Raw genomic sequence first — 22641 nt, 5'->3', positions numbered from 1 at the left:
TCTGTAAAATGGGGATTAGGACTGTGAGCCCTAGGTGGAATATGGACTGTTTCCACCTTGTTTATCTTGTATCTACCCCAGCACTTAGGACAATGTCTGGCACACAGTAAGCACTCAACACAAACCAGACGCAGAAACGAACTGCTGTATCACTGAAGCTACATAACAGTGACCTTGGCCACATTATCACTTACTTACAGCACTAGGGCCAGTAAGAAGCACAACGAAAACTACGCTAGGATACCTCAAAAAGGTATTTTGGCCACAAGTGAAAGTACATTATCTTCCAGACCTCTAAGGTGCTATTTAGTAAATTACTCTTCCTTGATATACTACTCTTCCTTGAAAGTTACTCAGAGTTCATCTTAACCTACAACTAAAAACAGTAATCACTGATCAATGGCACTGATAAAATAATCTAGAAATCGAGTGACTTGTCTCAGTCATTCAGGGTACTAGTGCTCTATGTACTATCTGTATTGATGCTCTGCTATTGTCCTCACTACCAGGCATCTGCGCTACTCCCAAACTGCCTGTGGGAAGTCAATTCCCTACCAGAATAATTGGCAAGTAGATATGAATAGCATGAAAGGCTCAGGCTGAGCAAAACTCAAGGGAGTGAACAAACTGATTAACTCGGTTTTAGGTACCCAGTTTCACTCTGAGCAAACTGTCTATAATTTTCTTTTAGGAACTGCAGACTGATATTTTCAGGAGGAGAGTCATCTGTTTTATTTGGAAGTTGGAACTCCAGTTTGTGCCCCTACTATGGCAGTGAAGGATAAGCCTGGGGACAAACTAAAGTGTGGTGTTGGTTTTTTTCGGGGGTGGGGTCTGGTACTGAAATGGAAAAACTTTCTGAAAGTCAAAGAGTACCATTTTCACCCTCTCCTACTGGGGAATAATACTGCAGTTGAATTAATGCCATCAGATTAGCTCTTTGTTTTTTATAACCTGGATGCAGAAATTAAGGACTTCGAATAAGGTTACTATCAGATGATCAGAGAAATATAATTACTACTTGATAGATGAAGAAAGAAAAGGGTAAAGAATCAATCCATCTGTGGTATATATTGAGAGAGCTTACTGTGTGCAGAACACTGTTCTAAGCATTTGGGAGAGTACAATACAAGAGAATTACCAGATACGTTCCCTGCTCAAAATGAGCTTGCAGTCTAGAGGAACAATAAGGAGTTGTATTACACTGCTCAGCAACTCTGGAAAACTCTGAAATAAACCTATCCAATTTAGGGATGCCGAGGCGCGGTGTACGGACAATCGCAGAAAGAGGAGACGAGATCCAGTCGGGAGACGAGGCGAGGCGACTAACCTGTTTCAGGCTATGGGAGTTTCCTTAGAAGGTTACAGCAGAAGAGGCCGTTTAGGCTACTTGAAGCCAATGGCTGAAACTGAATCAGGGAGTCAATATGAAGAGAAGCAGCTATTGACAAGCAGTGTGGTCTGGTGATTAGAGCAAAGGCTGGGGAGTCCTATGTTTAGCATGCTTGCTTACAAACCAATAGCAGGTCATTCGGTTCTTCCACGTTCTGTGGTCATTCAAAACTGGGTGGTGGGCACTGGCTTCATCTGGTAATGCCAATTCTGATGCTCTTACTACTATTTCTGCTTTTTTCAGTTCAGTTTTCTTTAGACGGCTCTACCACTTTATTATTAGTGTTTACACCTGTGGGAAAGTCATGTGAGAAGGATGGAAGATACAGGAATCCCCAAGCAACTGTTCTGTGAACTGCAGGAGAGGGAAGAGGTCATTACTAGTTGGATGACCCGATGACGCCTCAAACTTAATACGCCCCAAACAGAACTCCTCATTTTCCCCACACAAACCCTGACTTCCCCTTGACTTTCCTATCCCTGTAGCTGGCACCTGTCTCACAAACCCGTAACACTGGCATTACCCGACTCATTTCTCTCATTCAACCCACAAAATCGATCTGTCACCAAATCCGGCCGGTTGGACCTTCACGACGGCTCTAGAATCCACCCTTTACTCATCATTTCCTCACCTACCACACTGATGCAAGCGCTTATCATATCCTGTCTTGACTACTGCATCAACCTCCTTCTTGACCTTCCTGTCCATATTTCACTCTATGGCCCAGATTGTTTTTCAGAAAAACGATTAACGGCCTAGCCCCCAACTCCTCAACAGCCTCTACTGGTGGCCCATCCGTTTTCACATCAAATGAAAACTCTTTCCCATCAGCTTTCAGGCACTCGATCAGCTCTCCCTTCCGCTCTTACTTTAAGTTCTTCACCTCCCACTTCAATCTAACCTGCACACTCCACTCTCACATCAACTTACTCTCTGTACCTCACTCTCCTGTCACCCACTGCCAACCCCTTGTCCCCATCCTCTCTATTCGTATCCTACAGACTACTGCCCTCCTAAACATCATGCCTTCTCTAAGAAGCCTTCTATGACTAAGTTCTTCTTTCCCTATTCCTCCTCCCCTCTGCATCACCTATGCAGGGGGATCTGTACCCATTAAGAACTTGATACTCTCCCCACCTTCAACTCCACAGCGCTTATGTACATATCCTTATACTCTGCCACTTTCCCTACTGTAATTTATTTTAATGTCCGTCTTCCCGTCTGGACTGCAAGCTCTCTGTGGACAGGGTAGTTCATTCATTCAATAGTATTTATTGAGCACTTACTATGTGCAGACCACTGTACTAAGCGCTTGGAATGTACAAATTGCCAACAGATAGAGACAGCCCCTGCCCACTGACGGGCTTACAGTCTAATCGGGGGAGACGGACAAAAACGATAGCAATAAATGGAATCAAGTGTCTACCAACTGCATTGTCTTGGTTTTCCCAGGCACTTAGAATAGTGCTCTGCACACACAGCAAGCACTCATTAAATACTAATAATATTAACGTTGGCATTTCTTAAGCGGTTACTATGTGCAGAGCACTGTTCTAAGCACTGGGGTAGATACAGGGTAATCAGGTTGTCCCATGTGAGGCTCACAGTCTTCATCCCCATTTTACAGATGAGGTAACTGAGGCACAGAGAAGTTAAGTGACTTGCCCACAGTCACACAGCTGACAAGTGGCAGAGCTGGGATTAGAACCCATGACCTCTGACTCCCAAGCCCAGTTCCTTTCCACTGAGCCATGCTGTTTCTCCAAATACTACTGACTGACCAAAGCATAGAGGGTAGGATAAACATTTCAAAGACAAAACAGCAGGCACACCAGCTTGGATAGCCATCAGAAATGAAGTGATTCCCTCACGCTAGCAAGAAACATGGCAAATAGCAAAGACAACTGCCCAATAAAGAACAATCTTTACATCTGCAAAGTGTATAAAGGATTGAAAACCCAATAACGGTCTTCCCTCCACCACCACACACAGAGAAATCTGGCCACGAGCAGACATGCATAACTAAATATCAACCATGAAAACGTGTCCATTCCCGATATATGTGTAAATATAGGATATCAAAATATACAACAGCAAAAAACAACGGGCCCCGCTTTTCACCAGTCATAAGAAACACAACTCGGGCCTAATCATTAAATGTGGTGGAATTTCCTTCATTTCATTCAGGACGTTCTTTTTAAGTCAAGAAAAGGTAAGAGTCCATGACACAGAACATGATGCATCTCAACTGTTCTTCTTACAGAATCCCTTTACCACAATAGTTCTTTCTTAAAAGGAGATGCTGGGGTCTACAGAAGACACCGACGAACTGGAATACAACTGAATTTAATTCCCAGCTCTGGCTTGCTGTAAAACCTTCTAGAAGCCAGTAAACCTCTCTCTGCTTCAATGTCCTGAGGGGGAAAGAGGAATAACCACCACCAGTTATCTATATCACACTGCACCAGGTAGATGCAATGAACGAGTCTTCCCTGCTGCCTAGAACTCCCTCCCCCATGACATGTCAGTGCACTGCTTTCCCCACCCTCAAGGCCCTTTTGCAATCCCATCTCTTCCAGGAGGTCTTCCCCATTTTATATCCCTCTCAACTGTCTATTCATCTCTTCCACACCATTTAACCGCCCCCCCCCCACCCCGACTCTGTTTAAAGGTATTTGTTAAACACTTATTAGCTGCTAGGCACTGCTGGGGTAGCTAATCAGGTTGGTCACAGTGCATGTCCCATTGGGATTCCCAGCCTCAATCCCCATTTTACAGACGAGGCCAAGAAGTGACCCGCTCCAGGTCACACAGCAGACAAGTGGCAGAGTCAGAATTAGAAGCAAATCTTCCAACTGCCAGTCCCTTGCTCTGTCCACTAGGCCACTGGGCCACACTGCTTCTTTCTGCAATGGATTTTATTATCTGGCTCCCCTGCTAGACTGCAAACTCTGTGAGGGCAGGGAACATGGCTACTACATATCTCAACTAAACCCATCAGTAAGTAGGCAACCTAGTGTTTGTGTCAGTCCTGCGTGTGTGAATCAGCATGCGCTCTTGAGCAGTCTAATGGAGGAATGCACTCCTTACCGTGACTGGACAATAAGCCCTGTTATCCTGGTTCGTGTATAAAACGGAAGAGACTGGACTATGGATACACATCCACCCAAACCCAAAATATCAGCACCAACAACATCTTCTTTACTATGAAAGACAGCTTTAACTGTAAATCCCCCCAAGGAAAAAGACTGTTTAATTCCCCCCGGTGCATTTTCGCTAAGTACTCAGTACACTGCTCTGCACACAAGAAGCACTTAAAACACACTAATGCTATTATTATTCTTTCTGGCACCTTGGAACGTCCTTCCCGGTTTAGTGAAAAACATACTAGATGTTAGCTAGGCCCGGGATTGACTAAGTATAAATGTTAGGCAGAAAGGCACAAGTAGAGGTTAATGGAGACACAAAGGGACAGGGAGGAGAGCAATTTACCACGATGTCTCTCACCTCCTTGTACCTGAGCCAGTCCTGACTCAGGGGACAAGCAAGCTAACATTTGAAATACAGGATGCACACTCAAATATACTGTACATACCCAACTGTTCAATAATGCTTGAAACCACACCAAAAGGTTTCAGTTCAACCTCTTCGGGCAAAATTATAGTCAGCTCTTCGACAGAGGGCAGTTCCTGCAAAAAAAAATTAAAAAACAGTATATTCACCTACAAAATACAATTCTGGTAAACAGCTCCCTGTACTCATTGAAAAACACCCTCCACTATATCACTGCAAACATTTTTCTTTTGAAGTTTAGTAAAAAATCAACCTGGAGAAAACTTCCATCATCCATTCTAAGAAATGACACCCCAAAATATAAAAATGATGCTGTCCATATAAATCGAGAATAGTCCTATAGTTTATTTTTATTATTAGAAGACATACATTTGCAATGCCCTCGGGGTCCACATATCTTCAGTTTCATGGATCTCGACTACGTACCTGCAAGGTGAAAGGGGTTACACTCGACGGGAAACAACACTAAATCTGTAGGCAATGTAGCAAAACGTCAACAGCTTTGGCTTTCTTGCCACGCCATCACTCCACCAGCTAGTGAACATTCACTTGGGCTGAGTGAACGCTCCGAACGCCACCTCAGAATCACAGATGCCATCTTCTGCCTGAAGAAGTTCTCACACCACCCTCTGCCCGAAGTCACAGAGCAGATAACTGGTGGAGCCGGAATCACGACGCGGGTCCTTCCGACTCCCAGGCCCGTGCTCTATTCACTAGGCCATGCTGCTTCTCTACAGAACTAAGTTCTGTCACAAAGTACTGGCTGGAAAGTATTTTGGCTGGGATGTCACTAAGGAATCAGCACAGGTTTGTCTGACAAGGTGAGGCTATTTGGATACGGCACCATCAGGGAAATAGATTGTGAGCATGGGCAGATGTGCACGGCATAAGGGGTTGGGAGGAGAAATGGGACTGCGAGTTTTCCCTACATTAAAGGAAAACTGGGTGCACCTTATAAGTGGCCTCACACCTTGACTGGCATGTTGACCTTGCTCCCTACTCAATCACTATCAACCTTCAGAGACTGTGGGGAAGGAAGATGTAAAAGTAGATTAAATGGATTTGGTCCCTGCTCTTGTAAAGGACCACCTTGTACTATACTAAGCAGTGAATTATTTCACTCATTCACTTGGGTATGTTGACTATTAAACTACATATTCAACCTAGAAAAACAAGTAAGCCCTGTCTCTGGTACTCTCTATTCACCTACTGTGGCAGAATCGGACTAAAAATATCTACATTTTAGACATATATCTAGACTATAAGCTCACTGTGGGGAGCAAATATGCCTATCAATTTTGCTTTACTGTAACCTCCCAAGGGCTTAGTAAACTGCAATCAATACGACTGAATGATAAATACAGGCAAGTCTTATTTTTATATACACAACACAAACTTCCAACCTGGAAAAAAACTCTCCATTTTTACTATAAGACCTTGTTTCTAAGTTCTTTCTTAGGGAAAGAGGATGAAAGGAAAAGAGAAAATAAAATAAAATCATCTACTGTATCTACAACCGGTCTGGACAAAAATCCTCGTACTGTGTGGCTTCGTATCTTATTAGAGGGCTAGAAGTCATTAGAAGATTGTTCTGGTCTAGAGGTAGGACTAATGGGTTTTTAAGTGGCTGGCCCTTCAACTCACCCTACCCTACCCCATCATTTATTCACAGAAGCCATCATCATTTTTCATAATCAATCCCTGCGGTATACCCAAATGAACAAGAATGGCATTCGGATAATGGGAGGTTTGCGGCTCCATCCCAACCACGTTACGTCTGGCCCCAATTTTCGCAAGCCCTGTTGGCTCCCTTGACCCTTCACAGACAGACAGAGCTTTCCATTCATTCTTTCAATCGTATTTATTGAGCGCTTACTGTGTGCGGAGCACTGTACTAACCGTTTGGAATGTACAATTCGACAACAGAGGAAATCTCTGTCCCACAGTGGGCTCACAGTCTAAAAGGGGGAAGAGAGAGAGCAAAACAGAACAAGTAGTTAGGCATCAACACCATCAGAGCAGATAGAATCATAGATTCATACACATCATTAATAAAATAGAGTAATAAATGATATATACAAATATACACAAGTGCTGTGGGGAGGGGAAAGGGGAAGAGCAGAGGGAGTAGAGGGAATGGGGAGGGGAGGAGGGGAGGAGGGAAAGAGAGGGCTCAGTCTGGAGGAGGTGAGCTCTCAGTAGGGCTTTGAAGAGGGGAACAGATTTAGTTTGGCAGATGGGAGGAGGGAGGGCATTCCAGGACGCCGGTAGGACGTGGGCCAGGGGTCGACGGCGGGACAGGTGAGAAACGAGGCACCGTGCCTCCGGAGTGTACAGGGTGGGCTGTAGAAGGAGAGAAGGGAAGTGAGGTAGGAGGGGACAAGGGGATGGAGAACTCTGAAGCCCCAAGAGTGAGGAGTTTTTGCTTCGTGTGAAGGTTGATAGGCAACAACTGGAGGTTTTTGAGGAGGGGAGTGACATGCCCAGAGCATTTCCGTAGAAAGATAATCCGGGCAGCAGAGTGAAGTATAGACTGAAGCGGGGAGAGACAGGAGGATGGGAGATCAGAGAGGAGGCTGATGCAATAATCCAGTCGGAACGGAGCTCCTTTTCGGATCACACGATGGTACCGCTCCCCAGTCTCAGGAGTGGATAGGATCTGGGTTATGGGAGTTATAGAATACTCTAGTTGCGTCAGTTTAGCCATCCCTTCTATAGGCTGTGTCTCTGGGGTTCCCATTCCCGCAAACCCATTTCAGGTTAGTACATCATCCGTAAAATGTGGATTAAGACTGTGAGCCCCACGTGGGACAGGGACTGTGTCCAACTCGATTTGCTTGTACCCACCCAAGCATTTATTGCCATAAAGTAAGCGCTTAACAAATGCCATTATTATCATCATCATCATCATCATCATCAACCCGCCTCTTGGGAAAAAGACTAAAGGACACTGGAAAAATGACTAACATCTTTCACATGAGGGTGTGATCACAATAGGAAATTCAATCTTTGAGCACAAAATGAATATAAAGAATGATTGTATTCAGTCCCCTTAATGCTAAGTGGTTTGAGTCCAAGCCTTGGGAAGCCTGTACAATCAACTCAAGAGCATTTAAAAATGAGTGAAAAGTGACGGCACTTGACAAGGTCACCGTGAAACCAGAGCGATACATCTATCTCTCAGGTAACAAGATCCTGACGGATGGAACCCTTGACCTTAAAAGTCTTCCCTCTAATTCTCAGCAGAGTGAACCACAGAGCCGCTGAATGTCGGCCAAGAAGTGCGCTTTGAAGAATATACTATCCCTCAGGGTCTAGTTTAAGTTCTCCCATTAGAGGCCTCAAAAAGGGAGATCGAAAAGATTGGAATTGGATCCTATCCCAAATTAGCAGGCAATGAATGACACAGGCATTTCCACTGCAATGAGGTAAATGAAAAGTACGCATCCTCCCTCACGATTCTTACAAGTGCCAAGGAAGCCAACTACTTGCTCCGTGAAGGTGGTGTACCAGGATAATTCTAGCATAAAATATTTTATGCAAGTTATAACCAAGGATAAAATCAACCAAATAATTACTAAAATTTAATTTAGCTCTGCTAGCGTTGATGTGACCGTAAACATATTGGCTAACTTCCTCTCCCTCATTCATTAGCTAATGGGGAATGGTACTGAAAAGTATAGAATGTCTTGCCTACCAGGCCGGATCATGACCTCTGTGTTACCGTTAAACCATTACCGTAACAAAAGGAACAGAGTGGATGATGATGCCAGTATTTGAGAAGTCAGAATCACAATGTCAAAATGACATTTCCAGAAAACTTTTCTGTTGATATTCTGAGACTTCAAAACACTAATAACCTCTCAGGATGTTTCCTAAGTAAATATTGACTGAAAACAACTAAATATGTGCTTCCCTTTTGACAGAATCTAGTCACTGTCTTTGAATCGACAGGTCCAATTTTAGGCCTCCTTCCCTAGCTGGGGGCCGAACCAGGATTAACACCCTTTCTTGTAAGGGGCAGAAACAGCTGTCCTCCACCCGAAAAAAAAAAATACATGGCTAGGAAATCTGAACAAAGATAAATAACTTCCCGAAAATAGAGGATATTACAGTCATCTGAATGATAGCAATCTGCCCATAAAGAAATCCAAATATTAAACCCCTCTGCATTAGACCAAATCAACTGCTCATAGTACTTGCTGGACGTGTCCAGTGATTCTGCAAGATGCCTCCATTCTTTCCTGAATTCAGTGATAATTCACCTAAACTACTCAGAAAATCTGGAAGATATTCACCAGCTTTACCACCTACCAGAGGCAAGATGAAACACAACCTTATCTCATGGAAATGAAGAAAGACCTTGCACATAGAACCTGACCAGTACCTGAAATTCTTACCAAAAAAATCCTCAATTCTACCAATGGTTCTTTTACGACTGTATCCAGATGTTTAAGTTTACTTATATCATGTCTCCTCTCCTATCAATCGTATGGTCTGATGGCTGAAGAATCAGTAAAACTTAGTCCCCGTAGGCACCACCACATTAAGAAAATTTTAAAAACTCAAGCACCATTTAGCCGGAAAAGTGATATTTTGTGGGGAGATTTTCTTTAGCAAGCCAACTTTCAAATTTCTGGTGTAAGACATTTTTTAAATGCCTGAGGGAAAAACCTTTGAAAATTTCAGCTAATACAGTCATATATTGTTGCCAAGGACCACGGCAAAAAATAAGAGAGAAGCAAATGTATTTTTATCTGCATCACTGCAAATTTTTAAACCATATATGGTAAGTGTTCAGGGAACGGTGCGGGGTGGCCACAAACTAAGTTAATTTTTCTCTTGATCCCCTCGTAAATGTCAAATGTATTAACCCACTGAGATAAGCAATTCCTTCCTATTTATCTAATACAGTGGTAGGGCTGAACCATGTACTTTAATAGTACATAATAATAATAATAATTATGATGGTATTTAAGCGCTTACTATGTGCAAAGCACTACTCTAAGTACATCTATTGCCCTTACTGGAAAGTAACCTCAAGATCATCATGAGATTAAAGTTTGCTGAAGTTGAGGTCAGAGACGCACATGATCTTCATCTATGTCATCATGCAATCAAGGCTGACAGGTCTTCTAAAGATTTTTCCCGTGGAGCCTTTGTCCAATACATAAAAAAAGGCATTCGGCCATACCAGTTCCCATGATGAATAATAGATATCCACGCTTTAGAGGGGAAAACTCCGACGCTCAAGCGGAGGAAGAAAGTACGGTTAGAAATGATGGGCCAGCAGTACACCACCAGATGGATGAGGGAAAGCAGACTCCTCAAGGCTTGAATACGGACAAAAAGTCGAAGCTTTGGCCTTCTGGCCCCTTCCCTCCCGGTGGTCAAAGCTCAACTCCTTGACTAACCAGCTGTATAGTTTTCTGAAACCAGTAAAGAGGGCTGGGGAGCTGGGTTCTCATTCTTGCTGGAGTTCAGTTTCATTACGGCCTGTCATCCCCTCTAGTCTAGAAGCTCCCTGTGGGCAGGGAATGTGCCTATCGACTCGGAAACGCTGTCCTCTCCCAAGCGTTCCATAAGTACCATTGATGGATTGCTAAAATGGAGAACCGAAGGGTCATCAATTTGCCAAAATTACGACTTCTTGATGGCTAATACCAAGACATTATCAGTGCAAGAGCTACTGAAAATTGGCGACTTGTTTCCAGAATATACAGAGCAATGAGTCCTCGTGCGTGTGTCTAACACTCACGTTGCTCAGAGCACACATGCAAAAGAAAGTGACAGAACCCTGAAAGAAACACGAGCATTTCGCGTCAAGAAGCAGCCTGGCCTAGCCGACGGAGCACGGTCCTAAAAGTCAGAAGGACCTGGGTTCTAACCCTGGTTCCCTCACGTGTCTGCTGTGTGACCTCGGGAAAGCCACTTCACGTGGCTGGGCCTCAGTTACGTCATCTGCAAAATGGGGTTTCAGACTGTGAGCCTCTTGTGGGACATGGACTGTGTCCAACTTGGTTTGCTTCTATCTACCCCGGCAAATAGTACAGTGCCTGGCACATAGTGAGCACTTAAGAAATTATCATAGGAGGAAGAAGGGCACGTCTTAATCGTCACCCTGCCCCTGTAGACCTTCCTTTGGCTTCAAGGTTTAGGGGACGGACGGGATGGCGCGGGGCGGGGGGAAGGTTTGTGTGTATGTGCATGCCCAAGCCCCTTTGGTATCTAATGCAACTACTTTTTGACTTTATAATCCAAGAAAACTCTCTGAAAAGATAAACTGCAGAAAATGGTTTACATAATTAATATAGGTTAAAACCGGGGAACAAAAAAAATCACTATTTTTAGGGCCCTGACTGAACACACAGTTGTGTGATTTTTTTTCCATAAGATCTTAAAAACAGAAGTTAGTTCTTTATATTGCAGTACATTTCGCTACATCTGTCTCTCTACTATACAACCCTGCTTGTTTATTATTACAAAATCAGTTCTTCAATACTAATATCTTCTGTTTATTTTCTACTACGTATGTCAATATTTTTCTCTGAGGTTCTGCCATATGTTGGGGATAATACGAAGTAGATGGTTATTTTTCCTCAGATGGTCTACTGCAATTTCCTTTGACGGATTAAGAAAAACTTTTGAAACAGAATGCTGCAGTAGAATCGATACACTGCTTTAACTACCTCCTTTCAAAAGAAGAGAAAAATTACATTTCCATTTTTAAAAAAGAGCAGAATCTTGGAACGGCTGATTATTCATCCGCTTCCTAAATGCACGCTTTACTAAAGGGTCAAAAGTCCCAGAACCCTTATTATGATCCTGACAGCAAGCTGTACACTTATTTTGCTAATTTTTTGATCACAGGCCCATATATGATCTACTCACTGATTTCATTCCTTCATCCATCCATTCAATCGTACTTATTGAGAGCTTACTGTGTGCAAAGTACTTTAAGCGCTTGGGAAAGTACAGTACAGCAGTGAAACAAACAGTAAGGTGAGAAATTCCCTCAGGTACCACGTCTATCCGAATCGTTGTCAGTTAAGGCTAAATTAAAACCTGGTGACTGTTCCACACAAGTTTCTAATATACACATATTCTCCACTACATACATGTCTCTCCTGCTCAAATGCCCTCGATTTAGCTCTGACAAGGGCACCGGGATCTTAACGTGAGTCAGTATTTCTTACCGTGCTCTCCCCTGGCATTAGCGCTCTGATTTTGCAGTGTACCTGTGAAGGCAATATGAATGCTACTTCAGGAACTTGAAAACCAACTGTCCCATTAACGTGAATGTGTTTGGAAGAGAACGTGACTGTGGCGTTGGTTAATCAATGGTATTTACTCAGCGCGTACTGAGTGCAGAGCACTGTACTAAACACTTGGGAGAGAATGATACAACAGAATTGGGAGATCATTTCCCTATTACATATGCTGTCATGTGTTTTCCTCGGTGTCAGGTTCTTCAGGAATGCAGCGCAAGAGACGGGATGGCCTTGCGAGTTGGGCACACACAGATCCACAGCACGCAGCAGCCCTGCGGCATCAATCAACCAACCGACTGGAAGCAGCGTGGCCCAGAGGATAGAGCATAAGGATCTGGGTTCGAATCCCAGCTCCACCACTTGCTTACTGTGTCGCCTCTGTCACGCCACCTCGATTCTCTGTGCCTCAGTTACCTCCTCCGCAAAGTGGGGATTAAGGCTATGAGCCCCAAGTGGGACGGGGACTGTGTCCAACCTGATTAGCCTGTAACTGCCCCGTTGTTTAGTACAGTAACTGGCACAGGGTAAGCACCTAAGAAATACCATAAAAAATCATATTTATTGAGCACTTATTGTAACTGTGCTATCTGTTAAATGCTTACTGTGTGCCAGGGACTGGACTAAGCGCTGGGGTGAAGACAAGCCAATCGGGTTGGTCACAGTCCCTGTCCCACATGGGGTTCACATTCTCAATCCTCATTTTACAGATGAGGTGATCGAGGCACAGGGGTCAAGTGACTTGCCCAAAGTCACAAAGCAGAGGCGTAGCGGAGCCAGGATTAGAACCCATGACCTTCTGACACCTAGGCCCGTGCTCTACCCCCTAAACCAGGCTGCTTCATATGTGTAGAGCACAGCACCAGGTGCTTGGGAGACGGTATGATATACCTGACTTGATAAAGGTGTTCCCCGCCCACAGGAGTTTTTACCATCTATAGGAACAAAAACACACGGTTGCTGTGCTTTGCATGGAAGTCAGCCCTTTAAGTCAAGCAATGAGGAGTTCAAGCCTTGTGTCCTGGGCTATTAAGAGTTACTGAAACCTTCCCCGCAACCCTTCTCCCAACAAGATGACACCCTTCCGTGCGGGCATGGGATGAAACACTTTAATTGCTGATTAATTAATGGGAGTTTTGTTGGACAATGGAAGCAAACCCCTTACTACTCCAAAAGGACCAGAAACCCCGAAAATGACTGAACCAAATCTTCCTGTGACTACACTACAGGTGCAGGACGGACACTCAGAAAGCCGCAATTACTCTTCCTGATCACCATAACAATATTTCATCTACTGCAGCAATAATTTAAAGGTGCCTTAGTTGCCTGACAGGCTTTTAACTTCTAAAAATGGCAAACACAAGGCAGTAATTTATGCCCTTAGAGAACCTGGCTCACAATATATAAAATAAATTCATCATCCTCACAAGTAATTACAAATCCTCCAAATCTCCTGGAGAATATGTTGATTTAGATTTCTGCGTCAGTTACTTTTCTAAAGGAGAAAGTGGCCCGGCTTACTGTTTTAGGTTCCAATCAACAAAGAAAAATGGGCCTTTTTACTCACCTCTGTTGAGAACAGCTAATTTCCATTTGGACCGGTGGACCAATCTCACAGAGATCACGATGTAATAGCAAGTCAGCAAACCCATGAATGGATTTCAATCACTCTAAGTAAACGTTAGCAGTAACACACCACCCTAATAGAAAAAGTTTCCCGCTGCTTTGCCTACTAGCTTAAAAGCACATAGCCAGTGGTCTGCCTTTTTGGTACATCGAGCTCAATTCACCAAGCTAGAAAGTTAAGAAACACTCCAACTCGAATCCCCTTAAAAAGCCAACAGTGGTTCTCAGCAAATACCAAATAAATGACAGATTATGCCCACTGAACCTAAATGTCAGTACAATGTAATCAGACTAAACTTCAATTTCCTACAGAGGATATCATCATCTTGGGCAGAGCACAAGATCACCAGAAAAGCAATTTGAGAAGGCTCCGTTGCCGAAACTAGGACTAAGCTTGAGACAAGAAGAGTACAGAAGAACTCCATGAAGCTTCGAGCAGCGTGGCTCAGTGGAAAGAGCCCAGGCTTGGGAGGCAGAGGTCATGGGTTCTTATCCCGGCTCTGCCGCTTGTCAGCTGTGTGACTTTGGGCAAGTCACTTCACTTCTCGGTGCCTCAGTTACCTCATCTGGCAAATGGGGATGAAGACTGTGAGCCCCACGTGGGACAACCTGATTACCTTGCATCTCCCCCCCAGCGCTTAGAACAGTGCTTTGCCCGTAGTAAGCACTTAAACACCAGCATTAACAAGCATGGTCACTGTCCTTCGGAAGCTTAGCAGAACGAACGCATTCGGCAAAAATTCTTAGAGACAGTCAGCTGTCTAACAGGGGGCGCATTCCTGAAAGCTGTGCGTTCCAAAAGACGCGTGTCGAGTATTTGAGGCTCCACAGTCCCCATGTTCACGTGCAACATCCTTTCTTCCAGCACCGCATCGTGGCCCATCCGGGAAGACTCATACTTTACACTAACCCCTAATGCCTTAATTAACTACATCACTAAAATACGACGTCTTCAGTTTAGCCAAAACAAATTTTTCTGGAAATTTAATACCCGCATTGCCAGTCATTTCTGTGGGAAAAGTGGAGGCATTTAACATTGACATTAAATTAGGAGTAGCTATATCTGGAAATGAGAGGAGTCATTTTGGACATGCAAGAATTTACTACTTAAATTTTGGTTACTCCATGCAGTCCTCACATGACGTTGGCAATACACTGGGCTGCACCCAGACCTTCTGTAACAACTTTTATCAGGTCACTAGCAGCTGTTTTAAAAATCAGCTGGCACCAAGCCTATATCGATGCAACACAAATACCACAAGACAATCAGGTCTGCCAGGGTTGTCTAGGACCCCTAATAACACATGGACTTTATTTTTTAAGGTATTTGTTAGGCACTTACTCTGTGCCAGGCATTGCACTAAGCGCTGGGGTAGATACAAGATACAATCAGATTGGAGACGATCCACGTTCCGCATGAGCTCAGAGTCTGAGTAAAAGGAAGAATAGGTACCTAATCCCCATTTTACAGATGAAGAAACTGAGACACAGGGAAGCTACAGGACATGGCAAGGTCACCCAGCAGGCAAGTGACAGAGTCAGGATTAGACCTCAGGTCCCCTGTCTCCTCAATAGCCTTAACAATTAATTTCATGTTTATGAATCTTTCCCTTAGTTGAACAAAGCTTTAGTATTGAGTTGAGATGCTGTCATTTAATAAGAATAATAATAATGAAGGTATTAAGCACTCACTATGTGTCGGGCAACGTACTAAGCTCCGGGGTGGATATAAGCAAATCGGTTTGGATACGGTTCCTGTCCCACATGGGGCTCACCGTCTCAATCCCCATTTTAGAGATGGGAGAACTGAGGCACAGAGAAGTGAAATGACTCGCCCAAGGTCACACAGCAGGCAAGTGACGCAGCCGGGATGAGAACGTGACCTTCTGACTCCCAGGCCCGTGCTCTCTGTGTCAGTTTATCTACTAGTCACAGCATCTTTAACTTATATTCACGGTTTCCGTTCAGCTGCACAACTAGAGTATTAAAAAAATACCCTGCACGTAAAATGTTGACAATAAAAAAGCAGATGGAAGAGAGGCAGCCAAACACTTGAATGCCAATAAAAATGTCAGGCTTGCCTGCATTAGCACGGTAAGGATGCGGCCATCAAAATCTCTTACACGAATAATCATGCGACAGTTTCTGCCATTAGCTCAAGGGGCAGCAAGAGGACAAGGGAGAGGCCGGCAGAGAAGGACCCCCTTTCACTGGCCCTCCCGCTTCTCATCCCGCAAGCTCCCAGAAGCCGGCTCTCGCAGTCCCCGCCGCTACGGCTCTCTGCACTGCTGCTCCGCTTCTGACTCTGCAGCTCCCTCCTTGGACTCCTTTCCCAGGGTCCGTTCCTCGGTTGGGCGTGAAGAATGTCGGCTCAACCGTCAGGGACGAAGACATCATTTTAAGAAGGGTAGTTCGCAGGGGGCTTTGTGGAACATACGATAACACTTCATGTTCTTGGCAAGACCACCCACTTAAAAAGCTGATACACACTTCGCTCAGCAATCTCACACGAATTCCTCCTTGCTCAATGGAATGTGGACTGGCTTCTGGGACTGACTTGAGACCCACTCGGGGGCTCTGCTTTTTTTAAAGGATAAGCCTAGAAAAAGGAAGATCGTCCTCGAAGATGAAGTCTCCAGTCTCCAAAATAACATTGCAAAGGTAACTTAAATATTGAGCTGAAAGTTCTCCCATATAGCTGGAGAGAGCTTCCAAAAACAAATGGCAGCATCAACTGTGCAGTTACAAATAACATACCGAGATAGGATTATTCTAAGGTTCTTCAAAACAAAGTTCCCCGCCGTGCAATCTGTCTCACAGACTGCTACTGGTAAACGAATCACCTGCCAGAAAGGGATGTTTCAAGCACGTAAACAGGCCAGAAGGTAGGTTCTGACCCCTGGCTCTTGTTGATGCTTCTCAAGAACTGCTCTCGTTATATCCCGGCTAGACTACCGTGTCAGCCTTCTCTCTGACCTCCCTTCCTCCTCTCTCGCCCCGCTCCGGTCTATTCTTCACTCCGCTGCCCGGCTCATCTTCCCGCAGAAACGATCTGGGCATGTCACTCCCCTCCTTAAACAACTCCAGCGGTTGCCTATCGACCTCCGCTCCAAACAAAAACTCCTCACTCTAGGCTTCAAGGCTCTCCATCACCTTGCCCCTTCCTACCTCTCCTCCCTTCTCTCTACCGCCCACCCCGCACGCTCCGCTCCTCCGCCGCCCACCCCCTCGCCGTCCCTCGGTCTCGCCTATCCCGCCGTCGACCCCTGGGTCACGTCCTCCCGCGGTCCTGGAACGCCCTCCCTCCTCACCTCCGCCAAACTGATTCTCTTTCCCTCTTCAAAACCCTACTTAAAACTCACCTCCTCCAAGAGGCGTTCCCAGACTGCGCTCCTCTTCTCCCTCTACTCCCTCTGCCATCCCCCCTTTACCTCTCCACAGCTAAACCCTCATTTTCCCCTTTTCCCTCTGCTCCTCCACCTCTCCCTTCCCATCCCCACAGCACTGTACTCGTCCGCTCGACTGTATATATTTTCGTTACCCTATTTATTTTGTTAATGAATTGTACATCGCCTTGATTCTATTTAGTTGCCATTGTTTTTACGAGATGTTCTTCCCCTTGACTCTGTTTATTGCCATCGTTCTTGTCTGTCCGTCTCCCCCGATTAGACCGTAAGCCCGTCAAACGGCAGGGACTGTCTCTATCTGTTGCCGACTTGTTCATCCCAAGCGCTTAGTACAGTGCTCTGCACATAGTAAGCGCTCAATAAATACTATTGAATGAATGAAGAACTGATGCCAGAACCCATTTCTTCTAGTCTTAGAAATTGTCTTAACATTTTGGTGAAAACAATCTGATTTCTCTTTCTGCAAATCGAATGGCCAATATAATTCATTCATTCATTCAATAGTATTTATTGAGCGCTTACTATGTGCAGAGCACTGTACTAAGCGCTTGGGATGAACAAGTCGGCAACAGATAGAGACAGTCCCTGCCGTTTGACGGGCTTACAGTCTAATCGGGGGAAATCCAGATCTTGTGGAGAGCTAGCTGGAGAACGCATCTACCAAAAACCAATTTACTCTATTACTCCACTGAAGGGTATTGCAAAAAAGAATTGGGAGATCTCCATGGGTTTACAGAAACCAAAAAGAATTTTTTTTTTCCCTTAGGAACAAGGGTTGTCTAGCTTGGTAATTACCGAAGACAGTAGCAACCACTGTATTTATGCTTTTGCTTCCTTGTTCTTCCTATGTGAGGCATGTGATCTCAATACTGCGGCCAATCACTTCATATTGTTCCAAGATAAGAGCTATATCAGGTGAAGATAAAGGTCATTGGAATAATAGGTGGTTTTCTGATAAGAGGCAACAGATTACTAGGTATCTACTTGGGTTGAAATCTGAAAAAGACCCTTTTCATTGACCTGTCTTCACTTACTGACTTACATTCTTGATCTAGGCAAACTGAAGAGTCCTTTTAATATTGAAAACACACACACCCAGGGACCTTCCTCTGACTCTAAGAAAAGCAAATGTTGCAGTGGGTGCTGGGCTCACCTGGATTCTGGGGCAGGGGAAGGAAGAGTGCATAGCAGGTTCTCCTACTTCAGGCCATAATGCAGCCCCTCTCAATAAATCAATGGCTTTACTGAGCACTTTAGTGTGAGCAGAGCACTGTACTAAGCAGTTGGGAGAGTTCTCCCACTCCCTTCTGTGTCGCTCTGACTCGCTCCCTTTGTTCAACCCCCATCCCAGCCCCAAGACTTATGTATGTCTCTGTAATTATTAATGTCTGTCCCCCCGCATCTAGACTATAAACTCACTGTGGGCAGGGAATATGTCCGTTTATTGTTGCACTGTACTCTCCCAAGCGCTCAGGACAGTGCTCTGCACAGTTAACGCTCAATAAATAAGACAACGGAGTTGGAAGACACAATCTCTGCCTTCGGTGCTCTGCACATAGTAAGCGCTCAATAAATATGATTGATTGATTGCCTTCAAGGTAGCCAGGGCTCCAAGTTTGAGCTTTAATTAACTGCAAAGTCTGCAGGGGACCCAGCCCAACCCCACCCACTCTTCCCCTGCCACCCAGACAGCCTCGATGTTCTTCAAGGTGAGTGGCGGGGGAGCACGGGACATCAGTTGAAGAGTCCGTCAGGAAGAAACCGACTACCGCAGAGACGCGAGTTCTAGTGGCGTTACGGTCCCAATCAGTTCCAGTCAGCCCGAGGGGTCCGACTGCCCAACAGCCACCGGAGACTAATTGATGCCCCTGTTAAACCCAGACCCGAGGGGTCACTCCTCCTGAGAAATACAGTCATCTGAAGGGAACGCGCCAGTCAACGGGAATAAAACTCTCCACTCTGCACACTGGGCTTATTATTGAGATGTCTGCAAGGTCACCAAGAGAATAAACACATGGAATAACTTCAGCTAAAGAATCCCCTGAAAAATGGTGGGGAGGGGAGGGCTCAGTTTGAGAGCCAGAAAGTACAGATCATTCAATCAACGGTACTCGCCAAGCGCTTACACTGTTCAGGGCACTGTATTAAGCACTTGGGAGAGTACAATACATCAGAATTGGTAGACATTGTCCCGGCCCTTAAGGGACACATTTAATAAATTACGGGCATGTATATAAGTGCTGTGAGTGGGGTAAATATCAAATATTTAGACGATGCAAATCCGAGTTCAGGGGCGAAGCGAAGAGGAAGGGGAGTAGGGGAAATGAGGGTCTAGTCAGGGAAGACGGGCTTTTAAGAAGTCCCTGGAGGCGGGGAGACTGGCAGTCCTTCATATATGAAGCAGGGTGGAGAGGGAGTTCCGGGCCTAGGGAGGATGTGGGCAAGGAGTCGGCAGTGAGACATCAAGGTACGGCGAATAAGCTGGCCTTAATGATAATAATGTTGGTATTTGTTAAGCGCTTACTATGTCCGAGCACTGTTCTAAGCGCTGGGGTAGATACAGGTGGTCCCACGTGAGGCTCACAGTCTTAATCCCCATTTTACAGATGAGGTAACTGGGGCACCGAGAAATGAAGTGACTTGCCCAAAGTCACACAGCTGACAGGTGGCGGAGCTGGGATTAGAACCCATGACATAATAATAATAATAATAATGTTGGTATTGTTAAGCGCTTACTATGTGCCGAGCACTGTTCTAAGCGCTGGGGTAGACACAGGGGAATCAGGTTGTCCCACGTGGGGCTCACAGTCTTCATCCCCATTTTACAGATGAGGTAACTGAGGCACTGAGAAGTGAAGTGATTTGCCCAAAGTCACACAGCTGACAAGTGGCCGAGCCGGGATTCAAACCCATGACCTCTGACTCCAAAGCCCGTGCTCTTTCCACTGAGCCACGCTGCCTGAGAGAAATGAAGTGTGAGGGCCGGGCTGCAGGAGGAAATCAGCAAGGTAAAGTAGGTGGGGGTAAGCTGACTGAGGGCTTTACAGCTCACGGTAAAGAGTTTCTTCTTGATGAGGGGGTGGACGGGCAACCACTGGAGTTTCTTAAGGACAGGGGAGGGGAGATGGAAACTGAAAATTCTTTTTTTTCAGAAAAATAATCTGGGCAGTAGTTAAGATATTTCTACCACAAACTTGGTTTGGACCTCCACCGAAACAAACTAAACACGACTCTGGAAGCGTCCACAAAGGAGAAAGGAACTTCATCAAAATAATTTAAATGCAGAGTCAACGTCCTGGTCAGCACAGGAAAAGCCGTTAGAAACTAACAGGGTTTTCTTAGCGGAGGTCTCCCGGGGATTCTCTTTAATATTTACGCTGTTACAATTCCTGTTATCAAGCATTGAAATAAATCATCGTTTGCTCTGGCTGTATATCTGCGTGTATCAGCACTCTAGCAGTGTTTATTTCCCACAGGTAATGGTAAGACATCAATATTTTTACGTTAATCATTTTCAACGAAGTAAAACAATTTCAAATTTAATTTGGGACTAGATTTCATACACTCGGCAGCCTTTAAACAAATAATTGCCATCCCGAAGCATTTTCTCCCCTCCTGGGATAGCGGGTGGGGACTAGGGCGGGGGCAGTGAAGGCGCAGTGGGTGGCGGGAGGGGCAGGGGAGAGTCCCCCTGTTTTCGGTCGGCATGGACTCAGGTTGGGTCCTCCCCAGAAGGCAGCCCTCGGACCGTTTTCCACAGCCCGTGGGCACTGCCCCACTCTCCCAACTCCAGGGGACCCAGAAGCTAACTAATGTCTTGCAGGTTGGCACCTCTGGCCCTAGGGGAGAAGTCTCCCACACCACAGAAGACTGGTTCAGCAGGTAGGCCGAGCCAGATGGACAAAAACAAATACCTATAAACAAAACAGCGGCCACGACCACACTCTAGGCCACGACCACACTCTAGACGGTAAGCTCCTTGAAAAGTATCTGTTTATTGTTCTAGTGTACTCTCTCAAAGCCTTAGTACAATGCTCCGCACACAGTGTGCTAGCTAAGTACCACTGACTGACTACCACCGCCCCCTCTGACCTGAATCTTTCAACCTTCCTTCGATGTCTGCTTTGAGATCATCAAACTGGCTCTGTTCCCCAAGCGTCCTTTGCTACCACTGGGGAATGGGGAAATTGTTTGCCGTTTGCTTTCCAAACCATTTTCCAAAATTGGTTTGAAAGATTTAGTGTTTGGAAAGCTCTGCGATACAAAAGTAACCCAGAGACCGGTGTGCCTACCTTTTTTAATAATGAAATAAAAGTAGACCAGAACTCTTAAGTTTAAGATTTGCCTTTCGGGATCAGTAGAAGTGAAATTTTACAGCCCACACATCTATTCTGAAAGGGCCAATTCCTTTTTTCCTTTATATTCCTAACCCGCTAACCACGGGGAACAAAAACACAACTCTAATTTGCCTTCTCTGTGCCTTTTAAAACGGCTCTAGAATCCTTTCAATGTAAGGACAATAAAACCACAATCTGTTAAACAAGGTGTTCTTCATGAGCTATATAATTTTCACTTCGGGCTTAATAAGTCAATATTTTTAATAAACCATATCGGTATCTTATCCTAGCCGCAATCCATTTTTAACTAAATATAGCAAACATCATAAAAGTTAACTGGGATTAAAATGAAACAACGGTGTCATTTAGCCAAAGGATATTTAAGCATTTCATTTCCTCGAGTTTCCACCTTGAAAACGGGGACGGCAATACCCGCCGCCAGATGTCTGTCTGGCATATCGAGAGACTCAAATAAAAAGCGCTGATATCGGAGACCACATTGCTCTAGGATGTGTTTCCTGTCTTAATAGAGAAAGGAGGCTAGTTGCTTATCAAAAACTCCCACGTTACGACCCGAGAAGGCTTTTAACTACTGACTCTCCAGTGGCCGAAGAGCCAGGGAAAGAAGGGGCTGGCCAAGGTGAGGTTCGCCCACCTTTCTGTGCAGAAATGCCCAACAAAATGAAAACCCTCAAGCAGTCGGTGTGCAAAGAGCCAATCGAACAATTTAAACACACAAGAACGTAGCTTCCTTCCCTGCAGATCTAACAGCTTTAAACGCGGCAGATTTTGAATCCCCAGGGGCCCAGGGCTGCTTAGTAATTGTGGTATTTGTTAAGCCCTTACTGTGTGCCAGGCACCGTGCGAGGCGCTAGAGTGAATACACCCGATCGGGTTGGCCACAGTCCCTGTCCCACATGAAGCTCCCAGTCTCGATCCCCATTTTACAGATGAGGGAACTGAGGCACGGAGAAGTCATACAGCAGACAAGTGGCGGGGCCGGGATTAGAACTCATGACCGTCTGACTCCTAGGCCT

General features: G+C 45.1%; 1 protein-coding gene across 1 annotated transcript in view; it reads right to left on the bottom strand.

Moving 5' to 3' along the window:
• Positions 1 to 22641, bottom strand: part of NAF1 (nuclear assembly factor 1 ribonucleoprotein) — a 55472-nt gene that overhangs the window by 19426 nt on the left and 13405 nt on the right. The window contains exon 4 of the mRNA XM_029077077.1: positions 4989 to 5082. Coding sequence (XP_028932910.1) covers positions 4989 to 5082 — 94 coding nt within the window. The remainder of the gene's footprint in view (positions 1 to 4988; positions 5083 to 22641) is intronic.

The sequence above is a fragment of the Ornithorhynchus anatinus genome, chromosome 12 (genome assembly GCF_004115215.2).
Source record: "Ornithorhynchus anatinus isolate Pmale09 chromosome 12, mOrnAna1.pri.v4, whole genome shotgun sequence".
In the NCBI taxonomy this organism is placed as follows: Eukaryota; Metazoa; Chordata; class Mammalia; order Monotremata; family Ornithorhynchidae; genus Ornithorhynchus; species Ornithorhynchus anatinus.
The sequence above is the reverse complement of the archived record's forward strand: the minus strand, read 5'-3'. Positions and strand labels throughout refer to the sequence as shown.